The sequence below is a fragment of the Solea senegalensis genome, linkage group LG16 (assembly GCF_019176455.1).
Source record: "Solea senegalensis isolate Sse05_10M linkage group LG16, IFAPA_SoseM_1, whole genome shotgun sequence".
Classification (NCBI taxonomy): Eukaryota; Metazoa; Chordata; class Actinopteri; order Pleuronectiformes; family Soleidae; genus Solea; species Solea senegalensis.
In genome coordinates, this window is record NC_058036.1 from 7,301,171 (window position 1) to 7,320,205 (window position 19,035).

The window sequence follows — 19,035 nt, forward strand, 5'->3', positions numbered from 1 at the left end:
CAAGTGAGCTCTAGTCATCTGCATGTCTCCTACATGCATTTTTATTCATTAATTATCATAATAATTAGTATATTATCAGAGGTACTCCCGCTCATCTGGAGTATCTCAGCGAATGCGTCCCTCAGGCGCCCCCTGCTGCTCACATCTGTAACAGCACCGCAGCTGTGCTGCTCTTCCCCCCCCCAAGCAGCGCGCACACGATCCAGGAAAACGCCAACATGAGTCGTTTTTGTGCAGATAAACACGTGTAGTTCTCAGCAGGAGGCCGAGTGAGCGCTGCTGAGTATCTGCTCTCCCGCGGATTCGCGTCATTTCTTCGTCTTCCCTATCGCTCTCTCTCTCTCTCTCTCTCTGCGGTACATGTAGGTGTATTTGTCACCTGAGATGGTGAGTTCAGTACAGGCCACAGCTCACTGTTGTGTCTGCTCTCTGTTGCACGCCTTTAAAGTGGGTGGTCCCTCTCCTGCAAATGTTCCATGACGTGCAGATGGGGGGTTTTCAAGGGGTTCTTCTCACGTCCGTGCATTCCCCCCTCTGCTTCAGCAGCAGCAGCAAAAGGCAATCCCCCAAGCCTGACAGCTGATCATCCCCTAAACAACAACAACAACAGCAGCAAAAACCACGGGAGGGTGAGAATCATGTGTGGACTGGACAATTGTATCCCATTATTGTTCATTATCTTCAGGGGCGTGCACAGACATTTCACAGGCTTAAGTGAAAAAGGGGCACCTATTTATAATTATTAAATGCAAAAAAAAATATTGTAGCAAATTTTGTATATGTATATGTTGATGAGATTGTATATATATATATATACAATCTCATCAACATATGATGTATATATATATATACATATATAGGGTGGGAATGGTGGGAACCCCCAGAAACACCATAATACGATATTATCACAATATTTTCGCAATATTTAAGAATACAATATTACTGAAATCACAATATGATATTGGCACAATATTTAAGACATGATACGATATTGTCATGATATTTAAGTCAAATATGATATTGTCACGATATTTAACTCACTATACAATATTGTCACAAAATTTAAGACACGATATGATATTGTCACGATAGTCAAGTCACAATACAATATTACCATGATATTTAAGTCACAATATGATATTGTCATGATGTAGTGTTTCATATTAGTCAATATTTATAATTGTTGCAATAAAATTCCACAGATTGAAGATTAAGTTTTACTCCTAAATTAAAGTTAAAAAAAACAGTCAAAGTACCAGCGTGTAGAATTAAGGTGAAAATATTTTAAAGATAATTATAGATAATTATTTGAGTTTTGATGCTAACTGAAGGCTACATAGGTTCTCCAGCACACTTGGTAGGTAAGGGTACGGTGACACTTCAACATGCAACTTCACCAATATTTGTTGCACGAATTTTCCATTGTGGTTTTAGAATTCTTTGTGAACAACAAAAGTGTGTATGCATGAACAGAACATGGAAATAATAGAGGGATTTTAAACTCACGAGCAACAAGCACCGCCTCTTTGTGGAGTTCTGGTTCTTGATTGGATAAAGTATAGCGAAATACCTCTGATTTACTGTCATGGTCCTGGTTCTGAGAAACCCACGTTACTGACTCTAGGTGTTGGAATATACTGTATAGCTATTTAACACAGATTTCGACCAACAGCTGCTTCAATTTGATGCGGAATCACACTTTTACGCGGCTTTAATGCACATAAGCACATACATATAATACATAACGCTGCATGGTCAAATAGTGAGTGTTGCTGCAGCCCTCTTTTTTCCGCTCATTTCTACAGTCTGTGATCAGTGGCTGTAATTATATATGTAGACAGGAACTGGGGGGGAACGGTTGGAGACGTTGGCACGGTTGCCATGGAAACACACTCATCATGTCAGTTTATTTTCAGGTACTGCTGTGATAATGTGATAAGTACAGTATGCGCCTGGTTTAAGAGGCCGCCTTAAAGAGATGGATAAATTAGACGAGGGTTATTTTATCGAGAGAAAAATAATCTGATTATTATGTTTGTGTGTGTATAAATATATATATATATATGTTTGTTTTTTTTTTAATAATGCATCAAGCTGGTAGAGGGGTTTAAGGGTATACGCAGCATTCATTGGTGTTCAGCTGTTTGTTCAGTATGTCCTGTATGTGATATCTCAGTCCGTCATATGACAACAACTGCAGCCAGTGGGGAGGAAAACCTCATTCCTTCCATTCATAAACAACACACACACACACACACACACACACACACACACTCTCTGTTATCCCCTCTGTGCCCCTATTCCCCTCCCGCCTGTGTTGCCACTAATAATACCATTAGAGGCCAGCTCGCAGTCAGGTGCATGTGTGGCATTCGATCACATGCACATTTGTGGCACGTCTGAGTCGATGAGTGAGCCCCGGTGCGGCTTTAGATCGCGGGGAAATGCCCGGCAGTGTGGAACATCCTGAGGGACAGACCATTGTATTTATAGCGACGGCTGACTTGACCTTCACTGCACGTTGAGTATCAGCCATTTTAGCACTGCTCCTCCAGATACGGAATCCAGTATAATGGATCGCCGCAGCAGCAGTGCAGTGTAGTTAGCCTCAACTTCATCTTCAGCTTGTTAGAGGCTATGTCTAATAATAGCGCTCTGCAATTCCATACTGTGGAGCGACTCTGTCAATACACGCTCGCTGCATTCACTGCTTTTTTTGGTGCACAGGGAGGGAAATGCACTGTGAAATTACAGTTCTGCTGTGCGGGAAATACAAGCTTGCCACTGGGGAAAGATTTTTGAACTCTTGAGGTGAAGTTCAACTATAAGAGGTTACATAAGTTTAAAGCCTTATTTTCTGCTGTGTAAGCTTTATATCTAAGACCTCTGTTAACCATAGTAAGCACAGCTGGTGGAAGCCAAGGACTCCTATTCATAGAGGCACCCAGTTGTTCTCACCCAATGGCAAAAGAGTGAAACTGAAGGAGGATGGTCCAAGGAGGTGAAGTATTTTTACTTCTGTCAACTGTATTGTATTAAAAGGCCAAAGTTTCATACAAATGACACAGAGTGATCGTGCATTTATGGTTTAAAATCAATGACAAAATCAATCAGTCAAATTGATAACTCTAGCATGCTCTAGCATTTATCCAACTAACACTTACGAATACAATTGAAGTAGAATTTGTAATGTTCTACCTGTGTTGAAGTAGAGTAGATATTATAAGTCTATGATATCTTAAAAATAGGGGGTTTTTTTCGGCAAAAAGATAGCAATTTCCAACTTTGAAACATAAGTTTAAAGTGCTCATTCTCCTGCACCAGCGTCAAGTAAGAAAATAAGCATTTTTATTTTGTGGGGACATAGGAGCTGTTAGTTTACTGCTGCCTTATTTTGCAAGTTTGAGTGACAGAACAAAGGATCTCAAACATTGAAGTAACAAAATAACACACGTGAACTTAATGATGAAATGAATGAACTGCTGTTTTGATCAATGGACTTTGGTGCAGGAGAGTGAGCAGCTTACAAAGCTACACAAACTTAAGTTCCCAGGCAGAAAAAGGACTGTTTAAAGACAAGTCACTAATAATGCTCAACACAGGATTTTGCACATTTAAACAGCGTAGCAACATGTCCACTGATACAAATTGTACAGTACTATGTGTATGACAAATATGACAGAAGTGCAATTTACAGTAACTGTAGTGTTTTGACGAGTGGCAGCCATTTTGAAATCCCATGTTGGGGTTGGGGTTTCCGGACGACTGGACAGTAGCATACAGTTTGTCACAAACACACATCGAAAAACCTGAATTGTCCCTTTCTCAGAAACTTCTTCTTGTAAGTCTCAATTCGAAAATATAACGCACACTTTAATAATTTACATATACGATGGATGTTCAGTTGTAAAATACAAGATAAGACATACTATATCAGTTTGTCCATTAAAATATTGTCAAAGAGGCAGTAATGGCATATGTCATGCTGAACTCATACATTACATTCACACTGCAGCTGCACATAATCTGCAGCATTGTCCTAGTTTTTCTTTCGTTTTTTTCTCTCTCTCTTTTTTTTTTGCCGCGTTAATGACACCCCTCGCTCCATTCACAAAGCGAATCCTGTCGTGACGGGAAGAACTGGCTCTGAAAAAGGCTGTGGGTGTCTCAGGATTTGGAGAACATGTCCTCACAGTGAGCCACATGCTGTCTTTTTCATTGAGTTCCTCTCAATGTACGCGCTGAATAGGATCGTGTACATTCAGAGCTGCTGCTGCACCATGTGATTAGCGTCTTTCAAGGCACTTGTCAGTTTTTCACATCTCCTCTGCTTTGCATATAAATATATATATATATATATGAATATATATATATGAATATGTATATATGTGTACCTGAGTGAATCTGTCTTTACCAGATGACACAATTTAGGGCTAAAATAAGTGGATGAATGGACTGTATCTCTCCGGCTCTCTACATCATGATATCCTCCTCCCCACTTTGTGTGCAGAGTGAGGCAGCTGCTGCTGCTGCCTCACTCTTTGAAACACAGCGAGAGAGGAAAAGCGTCCTTTAACGTGGGCTGTTGTGTAATCCCTCCCAGGGCCCCTTTGCTATTTTTGTGCCTGGGTCCGCGCGTCACGGTTGGGTATTTTCTCTGGTGACTAGCTCGCATCAATAGATCTTCTAATGTACACCCAGTCAGCCAGCAGCTTCATGACTGATGGGACTTTGCCTTGCTAATTTATTTCATTATTGTGACCCGGGCATGAGGAGAATGGAGAAACGGAGTATTCAGTATGAGGAATGTCACATGTGACTGTCGATATGGGACAGGGACTATCCAAATGCCAGGTTTGTATGAGGATTATATTTGATGTCTGAATGTCAGCTACTGTATGCGCCGAAGCCTTTTTTTTTTTCCCTCCTCCATCAGATCCTGTGCTTTATGCCATTCTGATCACAGTGAGAGCCGATGATTGAGTCTGCATGCAATGTGCTGTGCTGCTGTTAGTGTACCACAGAGGGTTTTACCATCCAGCCTCTCAAGCCGGTCATCTCCCCATGATATTTATGGATTTGTTGTCAGCGTGCAGCTTCATGCCTGCTCCCTTTAATGGCCAATTGGCGTCTAATGATGTAATGTATCTTCATAGCCTGCATTTCTTTCTTTCTTTTGCTAATTTTCATCTCTTGTGTATGAAATCACTAAGGTATGTGAGCCACGGATGTCGCCTGCTCAAATAAATGCCTCCACAATTAAGCCATTTGTCCATCCATGCAGACATACTGTACCACATTCTGCCCACAATTGTCCCGAAACACACCTACTGCCGCCCACCTGCCTCCTGTTGTTGCACGTCATTGCTGCCGTGTCATATATTTTCCTATGGGTTAGTGCTCGTTACTGGGAGTGAGAGAAATGTGCAGTGAAAGGCTTGCTGGTATGAAAAGTCTACAAATCTGCACAGAGACTTGTCAATGAGAGTCTGAACATGTCAGCTCTGTTCCCTCTCTATCGTGGTTACTTCAAAGGTATGCATTGTTTCTGAGGGTCTTATCTGGCTGTCACTCTGCACCCATATACCCCTTCCCTCCTCTCATGGCTCAGAGAGGATGGAAACTAAGCAATGAGGTCAGACCGACCTTGAAAGGGAGCTCCCTACCAGGCCTCTGTATGTTGTTACCCCCAGGCACCCCACTTAGTTTACCTCTGTAAACCTCCCTGTGTTGGAACATGGATCATTCCAGTCCACGGCCGCCCCTCTCACCATCATTCATACTGTAAGCCTTCATCAATTTTTTTTCCTGTCTCTTGTGCTGCCCTCTAGTCTGCCTGCAAGCAGAGCTGCTGGACCACAAACAGGCAAAAGAGGGAATTAACATTTATTAAAACAATACGTATATATATTTAGAAATGGTCATCCTTCCAAGCTATCTCTCGAGTCTTCATCTCGAGTCACCTTGGATTCATATCCTCTGGTTTTGTGCCGGAGAAGCATGCGGTGTGCTAACAAAGAAAGTGAGAGAGTGAGCGAGAGAGAGAGAGAGAGAAAAAAAGAGAGCGAGGGTCGGAGGATGTCCTAATTAAAGGGAACTCAGAGGGTTTGAACCAGATAATCTTACATAACCTCGTTAGGGAGGACACAGCATTTGAAACTGAGATGATGGAAACGACATGCCCTCAGAGACACGTCCCCTCCGGTGTGAAATGAAAGTGTAGCCGTGAAACTGCTTCACTTTCACCACGGGTGCGATGATGCTACTTGCTGAGGTCGGGTGTGTTTATGTACAGTGTGTACAGTAAAGGGTGGTGTGCAGCTCAGCATAACGGCACTGGGACACAACAGTTGCTGATACAGTGCTGGAATTTCTTTTGTATTTTCATTTTCACAGTAGTTAGACTCGTCATACTTTTTTTTGCCCACGTAAACAGTGTTAGCGGTGTGTGCCGGGCACACAAACTCATACCTCACTACAAATGTGTTTCCTTCCAACATTATGTCTCGTGTCTGATTTAGTTTGATGTATTTCATGCGGGCAGATCATGTTCTGGCATGTAGACCTTGAGAGGAGATTATTTTTTTTCAAATTCAGTGAAAAGACTGATCTAGGCATAGGCACGACAAGTCAGCCTTGGCTATAAATGCTGTGGTATGCAGCACTAATGTGTGCTAAACACCTGTAGCTTACGGGTTGTTGTTTTTTACCTATATCAGTATGACACCAAGTATGTCAATAGTGTCCTACAGTGCCTTCAAAAACAGCTCTGAAGGATTCTAATTAATTTAATCGTATGCAGACATAATTTTGAGATTGTTGAAGCATGCAAGGAAAAGCTGTGATGATGATGATGACAATGATTCCCATAGGATTTTCACTCAGCTCACACACACACACACTACCACGAAGATGATGATGAGAGACATACAGTAGTATTGGCATGTGTCTTTATCCACAGGTGCATACTTAGGGGTCAGCAAGGTTTAAATATCTGCTAGTGTTGACATAAGGTGCCACTGGTTTTTAAAGAGGCTGATAAACAGCCTGATTCTTTTTCCATTCCTGCTGTGACTCAGCTCATTATGACTTTTACAGTCCAATTTTATGAGGAGGATTTTTGGTAAACAGTCTAGAATAGTACTGATTCCAAAGTAGTGGATTAGCACTTGGGTCTCTTTACACCCATCACATTGTTGAGGGTTAAACTTTCATTTTTTTATCATGGTTACTTTTCTAATGCATGTTATGTAGACGATTGACGCTCACATCGCACATTCAAATTGTCTAATTCTCACTTCTGTCTTATTTCTTTCAGATGACCCTTCCCTACAATCAAATCACATGTACATTGCAGTTACATAGCAGATATTGCCCTTGAAAATCAATCCCAAAGAAAGTGACGTTGGATTCATGGAGTCACTTGAAACTACTGCAGGGGTGAAAAGCTCCACAGAGGGTCAAGACAGTAATATTGTACAGAAAAAATGCACACCAGAGGCTGTACAGACTAGGAGGAGTCCATCGGTCGAGCTGGAAGGAAAAGGGTGGCACCAACAACTGCAAGAAGCTCCGAGCAGAGACACGTGTGGTTTCAAAGAAATGTCTGACTCAGGGAAATCTCTACAATTAGAAGATCAGCACTCCCAATCCCAGTCCACAAGCCACTCAGAGTATGAGGTGTCTTCATATCCAGTGCAGGCCACAAAACAATTTCTCATAGGTAAACAGAAAGCTGTAGGCCAGTTAGTCCCTGCACAGTCCCCGGGGCCTGCATCTCACAGGAAGTCCTCAAGTTCACTTGAAGTCCAACAACAGTGTTCCCATTCAGGGATGGATCAGCTGTCAGACAAAGTGGAACCTGTGTGTAAGGTGGAACAGAAACCACAAAAGCCTGGGAAGTATGTTTGTGATTACTGTGGAAGGGCATGTGCCAAACCCAGTGTGCTTAAGAAACATATTCGTTCACACACCGGGGAACGGCCCTATCCTTGTGTCCCCTGCGGATTCTCCTTCAAAACCAAGAGTAATTTATACAAACACAGAAAGTCCCACGCTCACTTGGTCAAAGCTGGAACCGTGCCATTCTCTGAACTAGGTACTTATAATGCCAATGCAGACCAGGGGTCTTTTGAAGGGGAAGGAGAGTTATTCTCTGATGCTGAGCAAAGCACGGACACGGACGAGGACACTCTTAACGACCCACTGCTGCTGTTGGACTCTCCAGTGGAGGGATCAGATAACACCGCTGTAAAAGTACTGAATCTCATTGCTCAGAAAAAGGGAGCCACTTCCATGTCAGCTCAGGATGGTTCATCCCAGGCCCAAGAAATCAATGCACCTTCTGCCAGTGCTGAGGCTAACCGTGCAATTCAATCTTGCACAATCAAACAGAGGCTTGCACTTCGCCTGTCTGAAAAAAGAAGCAGCGACTCTGACCACAATCTGTCCCTTCCAAGTCAGTCGAGCAAGGGCAGCACGGACTCTGGATACTTCTCGCGCTCCGAGAGTGCCGAGCACCAGACTGGTCCTCCGAATACCAATGCAAAGTCCTATCAAGAAATCATGTTTGGAAAGTGTTACAAGCCAAGCCCTAAACAGATGACAGCCTTTGTGGCCTGCAGCACAGACTCCAGTGCATATATTAGGAAACACACAGAAAAAGGTGTTTCCCGTGTTTTCACCCAGGAGAAGGACACAGTTGACTCAATCAAAATAAACACAAAGTCATTCGCACAGGAGGAAGTGAAAGAACCGCAGTTAGACCCTGGCTCTGATGTGGGCCCTCTGATCAGGAGCAACTCAATGCCAACGTCCTCAGCAGTTTGTCTGACTACGCCTCAAGCCCTCAGAGGCAGCCATTCGTTTGATGAGAGAACAAGCACCGGGGGCATGAGGAGACTCAGGCGGCAAGCTGCTTTCGAACTCACTGCACACGATGCGCACGCAGACACTGACAGCCATGGAAAGATGAGCGAGTGCGGCAGTTCACCCTCAGGAATGGAAATGGAAAATTATCCCTCTATGGCATCTTATATGAGCCACCAGAGACATGCAATGGAACTGGCAACGCGAAAGCGTCGGAAAGAGAAGCGGGAAGAGGAGGATTTGCCCTGTCAGTATGAGGGTCAACATGAACTGTGTGATGACATGTTTGATTCAACTAAGGATTATGACACAAAACAAGCTGCAATGGGCATTATTGCTTTAGGGAAAGGACATTTGGGTATGCTTGACAGGTGTGACATGGACATATCAGTGAGCCCTGAAATATCTGCTCGAAAAACCTTAGGGAATGTAATTTCAGTTATTCAGCACACAAACTCCATAAACAGGCCTCACTGTGAACAGTCAGAATCCTATAAGTATCATGGGCAAAGGCAGGAACTTCAAGCTATGGAGGCGAGTGAATCATATGAGATGGAACGAAGTGATAGTAGACAACGGCAATCGTTTCAAATGGTCCCCAAACTGGTACGACAGCCCAACATACAGGTCCCAGAGATCAGGGTCACTGTAGAGCCTGACAGTCCAGAAAAAGTTCCAGAGGTGCAGGTGAAGGAGCCAGAGAAGCACGTGGAGGAGTTTCAGTGGCCTCAAAGGAGTGAAACTTTAGCACAATTCCCTCCAGAAAAACTCCCTCCAAAGAAGAAACGGCTCCGCCTAGCTGATATTGAGCACTCTTCTGGTGAGTCTAGTTTTGAGTCTGCCTGCACCAGTCTCTCCCGCAGTCCGAGCCAAGACAGCAACTTGTCTTATAGCTCCACCTTCTCCTTTGACAGGGAGGAAAGCTTGAAGTCAGTCTCTCCTGCAAGACAAGATGAATTTGGCAAACCACTCGAGCTCTTAGCTGTGCCAGGGAGTGGGCACTCCCTCTCTGTGCTCACCCAGCGTCAACAACATGAAATGAGACGCTCCTCCTCAGAGCAGGCGCCGTGTAACTTGCGCAAGGAGTTCCCAGAGGTACGCAGCATATCATTTGACTATGGCAGTCTTTCTTCAGCATCCAAAGTTAGACACGTGGACATCAGTGCCGGCCACTCCGCTCTGAAGGAGAGAAGGAGGGGAAACTTGGTGCGACAGGAGTCACTGAATATGGACACCGAAGTAACACAAGTCCCATCACAAGTGTTAGCACAGTATCACAGCAGCACCCCCCCTCCATTCACAGCACTCGCCGCCCTGCCACAGACTTTGCCAATATTCTCCACTGGGAATACATTTCCCCAGCTGTCACATCCAAGCCTGCTAGTTCCAGTAAGAATACAAACCCATGTGCCATCCTATGGCAGTATCACATACACCTCAGTATCCCAGGTTTTTGACAATCAGTATGAAGGGGTCGGCTCTGTTACAGTCACCTCGAAACATCAGACTTTGCGTTTGTCCGGAAATCTTGACTCTCACAATGGACTAGCTTACACCAGAACATCGCCGCACTCGCTCAGTGTCGAAGCCCTTGATTTGTCGTCGACTAAGCTTAAGACGGGCATCCCTCTCTCTCTGACTTCTAGAACTATCTCGACCACTAATGCCTCCAGTGGTGGTGCGAACAAGCGGATGCTATCCCCTGCTAGCAGCCTCGACCTTTTCATGGAAGTCAAGCAACAAAAACGTGTGAAAGAGGAGCGAATGTTTGGGCAGATAGTAAAGGAGCTGAGTGCTGTGGAGCTGGGGAAATGTAATTTGAGTGACCAGAAGGGGCACAGGTCAGAGGTGCAGGGTGCATCTACACTGGACTCACATTGGAGTACATTTATCACACTTCCGCAAAAAGTGGCAGAGGCCACTGACCTCAGTGGTGAGTCAGCTATGGAAAGTAGCTCCCAGGAAACCATCTCTCCTCCCTATTCTATGATATCAGTGAGAGATGTGAGAGATGTTGGCATGGATAAAGAAGTGAAGATGGATGTGACGGCACAGCTGGTTACCAGTCAAGACATCCTGATCTCAGACACTGAGCATTCGCGGGTGTTATCTCAGTTTCCAAGTCTTCGCACAACGACAGGTGTGAGCTGGTGTTACCTCAACTACACTAAGCCGAGCTGCTCTCACAGCAATTCTCCTTTATTCTCCGTTTACGCCACCTGGTGTGTGAGTTCCCACAACCCAAACCCTCTTGAGCTGAGCACCAGCGCCGCTCTGGCTCTGCTGCGGTCCAAAAACAGGGGAGACAAGGTGATGTACACGGTGGCGGCCATGTGTCAGTCTGGCACAGGGAAACTGGTTTCATCCCTCATCTTGTGGAGGCAGACCATGGAACAGGTGAGACAAATATAATGTTTTTGCACTGTTTGCAAAAGGATAGTTCAGTTTTTTTTTTTTGAAGTGTTTGAATCTCGCTCTCCCTGAAAACATACGCTGCCAGCAGGCACTAAAGGAAAAAACTGATTATAGCCACTTAACAAAAGGCTCACTTAATGAAATCCAAGCCCATTTAGTCAACGATGTCTACGCCTTATCTTATCATTTGACAGCCTTTTGTGACTGGAAACTTAACTTTATAAAGTGCTCACTTTTCTCAGTCCTCCATAGAAGTCCATAGAAAAAAAAATCTGTGTTTTTAGGAGGTATATAGGTAAATCTGAATAAAGGATTTTTAAACACAGAAGTAACAAAATAGCACATCAGCAGTAGTTGAAGTAAAATTGCTGATTTTCTCTGTGGAGTTGGGTGTGGGGAGTGAGTAGTTTACAAAGCAACACAAACGTCAGCATCCAGTCGGAAAAAGCTGTCTAATGGAGAGACAAAATAGAAGCAATTATGAAGGCCTTCATTTTATTAGGTGAGCCTCTTTTAAGAGAAGTCTGCTTTTTCTTGTGTCCCTGCTGGCAGCCATGTTTTCAGTGAGAGCGAGGGTCAGTACCTCATACAACCACAAACATTAAAACTTTAAACACTTGTTGCTATTCTTTTGACATCAACATAACTTTTAAATTAAAACTATAATCAATGCGTATCTTTCCTCCTTGGTGACCCTCCATCTCAGTAAGTGATAAGTTGGAAATAGAAAAAGTTACAAGGACCTTGTTATTCAGAATTTTGGCAAAGTGCACACTACAAATCTTTTGGCTGGAGGGTCAGTCACCATTGGCAAGTGTGTGGAAAGAGCTTTTGGCTATAATGTCAGAGTTTTGATTGATACCTTACGCTGCATTTCCCGTATATAATCTGATACGTGCTGGCAGTGAAAATACCAAACCTTTTAGGCTGATAAGATTGGAAAACTTTATAACATAAATTCATGCCTTCTCAAAAGAATACAAAAATTAAATTGGGGTTGTTTTTTCTTCTCCCTGCAGCAGCATAATGCATGTTTGCCCAACATGCCGTGTAACAGCATGTGTGCCATACAATATCACAAGCATCGCATTACGCTGTCGATACGGTGTCTACTTGGAATGGATGTTAACAAAACGTTTGTTCATCTGATTCAGCTGCAGAGGAAACCGGAGCCCAAAGAGGTGGACATCACCTACGGGAAGAAGGTGAAAGATATTGGCAGCAAAGTGAAAACTGCCAAGGAGGAGTGGAAGGAGAGGGAGGCATCCACAACACAAACCGTGCCAACTCGCATTAAGATCTTCGAGGGAGGGTCAGTGACGATATTATCATAATTCTTAAAAATTCTGCTGACAGCATATACATACAGCAACAACCTTAGATGTTTTTGCTGTTTTTAGCCCGTTCAAGCTTTTGTTTTGTACTCAGTTAATGCAATTCAGACTGTGTCCATTTTTCAGGTACAAGTCCAATGAAGACTATGTGTATGTGAGAGGTCGGGGCCGCGGTAAATACATTTGCGAGGAGTGTGGCATTCGCTGTAAGAAGCCGAGCATGCTGAAAAAACACATCCGGACCCACACAGACGTGCGACCGTACATCTGCAGAGTTTGCAACTTCGCTTTTAAAACTAAAGGTGGGCATGTGTGGCAAAAGACAAATGACTTCCACTTAGTAGAGATGATCAAAATGTATGTTTAGGTTCATAAAAGACATTAGCATATTTGTGACTATTTTTTAATGGTTTGGCTCTGCCCCCACTATGTGATGCTGAGAACATCTGCACTTTAACAGCCCATTTTGAATACATTAAATGAACAAAATAGAAATTGCAAAGAGTGTGCTCTTTAAAACAGAACGAGAAAACACCAAATCTTTGCACCATCTCCTCATTTCTTACTTTTGATTTTGATTGACGATTTTCTTCAAACTCTTGTGGTTTAAAAAAACTCATTTTCACTAACAAATTTTAGTTGTCACTCTGATTAAAAATCAGCTTTCTACACTTTTGTGGTCGAAACTAGTACCAAAAACCACAAGCCTTACCGTGTATTGATTTCATTTTTCTAAAGGAAACCTGACTAAACACATGAAGTCAAAGGCACACATGAAGAAATGTCTTGAGTTGGGAGTGTCAGTGACGATGGATGAGACAGAGATGCAGGAACATGGTAAGAAACTGGCATTGTTCTTAAACCTGCACACATTTTTATCAGAATCCATTCCAAACTGTAGCTAAACTAATGCCTTTGTCTTCAAAAGTTGACGATATCCAACAAGAGACAAAGACAGAGGTGACGGTCACAACCAAGCATCAGTTCTCCGATGCAGAGGAGTCTGACGGAATGGACGAAGAAGCAGACGAAATCGACGAGGACGATGATGAGGAGGATGACTATGAAGGTGACTCCACTCCAAAGTTGCGCTCAAGAAGCACAAGTCCTCAGTCCTGTGGGGTGACTTCTCTGTCAGTCACAGCCACTGCTGTCATTCACGGCTGCTCCCTCACGTCTCTGCCTGGCACCGACCTCGGCCAACAGCCATCACGCAGGAAGACGGGCTCAGACCATCGACCTGTTCTCGCCACTGACCAGAGAGAGAAGTCTGTGGATGAGGACTCTTTGACCATGCTTTCTCCAGACCAGGCCAGCTTCCTGTTTGACCCTTACTCCTCTTGCCTGCTCTCTCCTGGCTGGGAATCTCCCATTAGGGAGCCGTCCCCTTCACGTCTGCGTTATCCATCTCCGAGACGTGAGCTCTCCCCACGGGGTCGCTCCTCTCCCAGGTGGGACACCTCACCACTGAGGCCCAGCTCACCCAGCTTCTCGCCCATTCAGCACCTCTCCCCGGGCTCAATCGAGCGACCCATGTCTCCTGGATCAGAACTGGCTGGGAAACGAGAATCCTCAGTCCGGGGCCGGCAGAGGGTTGTGCTGAGAGCAGTTTCACCACGCAGAGGCTCGCACCAACACAAAGGCAGCGGTGATAAGACCAGACATCAAGCAAAGATGGAGATGGCTCAACAACAAGGGGCCTTTGAAATGGAAATGGTATGTAAACTAGGACTTTAATCCCATTTTTTTATTTTTTTTTCAGTTTATGTGTAATTAAGCAAGGTATTTAACTAAAGTGCTATATGGTTAATGCTGCGATGTACCACTGTGGAAATGGTTATCAATATTTAGTTTGGCATGTGTTTGCAAGGGGTGCAAATGATTAGCCAACATTGTTGACAAAGATCTGTGACAAAATTAGTTGCAGATTAATTTAATGAACGAAAGAATGGCGGTTACCTCATCGCACATCTTTTCCATGCTGTGGAGCTGAACAGCATCGTGTTTAAAAGACGCGAGTCACTTTCGAACCATCTCTGCTGGGAGTGACAAACGTGACACAGGCCTTTGTGTTTGATGCCTCCACTAACTCTGTCTAGAAATGTTTTTTAACGTTCTCCGATTAGTCCCTTAGTCTTTGAAATAATCAGTGATTCAATTACCAAAAAAAAGTCATTGGCTGCAGCCCTAGCATTAGCATGCAACAATCGTTTGACAATTGTTAGACAACACCTATAAGTTTTAGCCATAAGCTTGAAACATACCTGGCTAAAAGTTTATTTGTTTTATTTTGTTCTTTTTCTTTTATTAAAATGTCCAATTTTTGGGATTATTCTGTTGTGGATGAAATATATAGTACATCATTCAAGCGTTTAACCTTGTTTTTTTTTGTTTTTGTTTTTTTACTAAATCATATTTTATTTTTTGACATTTCTGTCTTTGGTCCAATTACATTTCACAAGAAATGATCTTGGCACTGCTGAAACTGTTCCTAAAGCTGCCAATATGTCATTTCAGGATCAAAGGAGCAGCTTGGCTTCAACTTTGCCTGGTGCTGCCAATTCTCATCACCAGAACATCCTCAGCCACCTCCCTCTGCACTCCCAGCAGCAGGCCCAGAGTTTGCTCCCTGTTGTTCCCATCGGAGCGCTCCAGATGTTACACTCCCCACCCTCCTCCAACACTGATGTCAACCCCTCCTCGGCACCGAGCCCTCAGAGCAGCGAGGGCCAGCGCTGCAGCAGCAGAGAGGGATCTGTCTACGAGACGGAGGCGGGAGGAGAGGACATGAGAGGTCAGAGCCAGATGTCCACTCAGGAGAAAAGCCTCAACTTAGGCGGCAGGGACAACAGACAGGAGGAGAGCGTGCAAACGTGTCTGAAAGCCATCGCCTCGCTGAAGATCACCACAGAAGACCCTCATTAAGCACCTGTGTTTCTGGTTCCATGGTCTAATCCAAGATCGGAAAAGCCCTCCTGCTACACCTGCAGACTTATCGTGCTCAGCCCTTTATGCACATAACCTCATCTTGATCCCATTAGAGGCAATATAATAACACTTCCTCTGGTCGTGCACATAACCCACACAGCTCCTTTAAGATCTGAGTGGAGATCAAGCCTTTGCAGTGACGAGCAGAACCGTCCAGTCCTATGTGGGCTTCTCTTTGGAGACTCTTTGAAGAAACTGGATGAGCAGCAAGATGGTTTTGCAAGTTGGAGAATCATTATTGGGTGCTGGTGCAATATGGAAAGATATAATGCTAATATGCCTTTGGTTGATATAGTTGTTTGCGTACAATTGCACATAAATTATATTTATGGATTCTGTACAAATGTCCTTAACATTATACTCCTTCTTAGATGCATTAAACCGTGTATTTTACTGTATGTGTACTTTGAACAATAGACTGTTTAATGTAATCATATCAAGGTGTGATGCAGTAGTGCAGTAAATAAAGACTATTTATAAGGAAAAGTATGGGAAAAGTATGTGTATTATGAAACAGTCTGACCAAATTTTACGTAGACGCTTAATGTGCAGTTTGGTGCTTCTAATCAAGCGGCAAGGGTCTGTGCCTTTTTTGCTTTTCATCATTTTCTTTATCAGAGAGTTGCTGAGTAAGGAAAACGGTCGAGGTACTACTTTATTTCGTCGGCGCTGTCGGAGAGAGATCGCTCGAAGGAGAGCTCTTTCTTTTTTGCTCTGTCCGTTCGTGCTGACAGACGAATGCAGCTTGATTCATGTGAAACAATCTTAACACTAAAATATTTCTTATGTTGCATTTTTTCTTAATGTTGTGATTTTTATCTTGGTAAAAACGCATGGTATTTGCTATTGCACAAAAATAGAGGACGTTATTATGTAATTATGAATACTGTAAGATGTATTTATATATTAGAACGTAAGCACTTATTGATACTGGTAAATATTTGACTACTATTTATATGGTATATCTGTACTTATGCAGCAGTGATGCAGTTATGCAGTGAGCCACGTTGGCATTGCTTTTGATCTCACGTCTTTGCTTTGATTAAACGGACGGCTTTTTTCTCTCTTCTTCTATGACCATAAGCATTTTATGAGTTTTGACGATGCACTTTTCATTCTTTCATCTTTGACGTTTAACCGACGGTTACCGGTCGGTAAAAAACGGGGAGTAAAACGTGTCACGTTCTCGTGTGGTTTTGAAAACATTCCAGTTGTGTTTTTTTTTTCTTTCCCTCCTTCTACTTCGTTCATTTCTCATTGTGTGAAAGACGTTGCACACAAATTCAAGGGGCTACGATGACGAGTGAATCCCGTTTTTCTCGCATTTCAAGTGTAACTGGATAAATCGATATCACTTACTGTAACTAAAGTAATGACGTTTAACATCGTGAGTTGGTTGAATATTACTGTGCTTCTTCAGCTCAAAATGTAAAAGTAATCATTCACCAAATGCATTACTTCTTCTCTGTATATATACCTGTATTTTTATGATTTAAACTATTTTTGCAGTGTTGAATTCTGAAAACTTTTTATGTGGATTGTTTATATCTCTTTAAGAGGTACAATGTCTGCAGTTATATATGTGTGTATATACATATATATATATATATACATATATATAAATATATCAGAGGTTAAATGAGGGCAAAAATAGCACAGTGTTGATTGCGAACACCGTGTGTGTCATCTTTAAAAAAGAGAAAATCTTCAAGCGGTATTATTATGTTACCAGTTTAAGAATGGATTTAAAAATCAGAAAAAAAAAAAAACCACTTTGTTCACTCATGTTTACATAAAAAAAATTTACAAGGTGCACTGCTTTAATTTTGTGTTTCCCTTTCTAAAGATGTATGTAGCTTTGAGTTCATGGTTATGTATGTTTATTTGTTGTGGTAATGGTGCAGAATGCTCATAAAAATGTGAAGGGAAAACGAAGCCTTTTCTTTGCCGTTGCATACAAATGTACTCAGATTGTGTTTGTGTTTTGTTTTTATTGTGTATTCATATTTACTGAACTGCATTGTGCCTCTCATGTCTATGGAATTCCCTGTAAAACACACGGAGGACAAATCATTTTTACCTCTCAGCTAAGAATTTGTTTTTTTGAGGTAAATATCCTCAGTAGCCAATCCATTGTTTAGCTACTTGCATCAAAAGTGGTTAGTCAGGACGGAGTGCCTCTTTTATGCTATGGGGAATTTATTGTTTGGTGCTCTACTTTTACAGATTAAATTAAAAAAAAAAATTGTTTTAAAGAATATACTTCTAACCCAAGGACGTGTGTTGGAGCCTTTTTCATGTTTTTATGGCATCTATGCTTCTCCTCCTGCACAATTCATTGTTGTTCAAATCATAGACTGCATATAAGAGTGGACGTAGTCTTCTGGTTGCTAAGCAAACTCCTCAAGGATTGCGGGTTTGACCAGCGACACGACAGAGGTTCTCAGTAACCACGCACCTAAAGAACCAGTGATTCCCAAACACTGGGTCGAGACCCACACATGGGAGAGTTTTTTGGGTCCCCAAACCAATTTGTAGTGTTTTCCTAACCCTTAAGTTAAGATTTATGTGTATATGTTTTAATTAACATGCATTAAATAAAGTTTAAAGTAATTTACCAAACATCTCTTGGAAATAATTTGTTAATCAGTTCAAAATGATATTGGGTTTTACAGATATGGCTATAAATTAGCTGCTTATTTATGTACAAATTTGTCTGCTGTCAATCACACATGTATCACATTTTACTAAAAATTAAAGAAACGTTTTGAAAAATTACATACAGTGATTTTATACCCTTAAATCTGTGCTATAATCCAAGTGAGTTGTAGGCTCATTTTCCCAGCAAGTTATTCGCTCCCTGGCCAACTGCTACTTCCGTCCCACTTCACCTCTCAGACCTAAAGACTGCGTCCATTATTTTTTATAAACAGTCTATGGTTATAATTACAGCACACAGGGAAGAGTTCACATGAATTCATTCACAATTTACCCTGAGGGCAACTGTGAGGAGGTAAAAAACTAAAAAAAAAAAAGGACGGACTCTTGCAGGGGACATCGTCTAGTGAAAAATGATCACTGCAGTCATAACACGGTGCAAGGGAAATAAATGAACGCTTCCAAAAATAGTTTTCACCTTGTGGATAATATTCAACCATCTTCAGGATGTGTTTGACTGCATTAAAACAAGCATCCTCTCCACTCGTTTCACAGGACACACACAGTACTGTACTGGAAGTAAATGCTGAATGTGTTAAGCAGTGAAATGACTGATCTTAGAGCACATTATGTCGGTTCGTCTGAGTGTTGGGAAGGAGGACTGCTCTAATTCTGACCAATCAGAGACATGGTAGATTTTTTTTCTTCTTTCCTGCTCAGTGACTCGGCCTGTCAGACCCATTTGTGAGAATAATTATATGGCTTTTAACAG

The 19,035-nt window shown here is 42.6% G+C and overlaps 1 protein-coding gene and 1 long non-coding RNA gene across 2 annotated transcripts in view; one reads left to right on the top strand and one right to left on the bottom strand.

Moving 5' to 3' along the window:
- Positions 1 to 119: 119 nt before the first annotated feature.
- The window catches only part of LOC122782883, a 30,421-nt gene continuing 11,505 nt past the window's right edge, over positions 120 to 19,035 (bottom strand). The window contains exon 3 of the long non-coding RNA XR_006361984.1: positions 120 to 590. This is a non-coding gene — a long non-coding RNA (uncharacterized LOC122782883). The remainder of the gene's footprint in view (positions 591 to 19,035) is intronic.
- Positions 4,676 to 17,879, top strand: hivep2b (HIVEP zinc finger 2b). Its single transcript, XM_044047402.1, has 7 exons — positions 4,676 to 4,854; positions 7,319 to 11,265; positions 12,438 to 12,595; positions 12,744 to 12,919; positions 13,356 to 13,454; positions 13,546 to 14,333; positions 15,135 to 17,879. The coding sequence occupies exons 2-7, from the start codon at positions 7,414 to 7,416 to the stop codon at positions 15,540 to 15,542; spliced, it is 5,481 nt and encodes a 1,826-aa protein (XP_043903337.1). The 5' UTR covers positions 4,676 to 4,854; positions 7,319 to 7,413; the 3' UTR covers positions 15,543 to 17,879.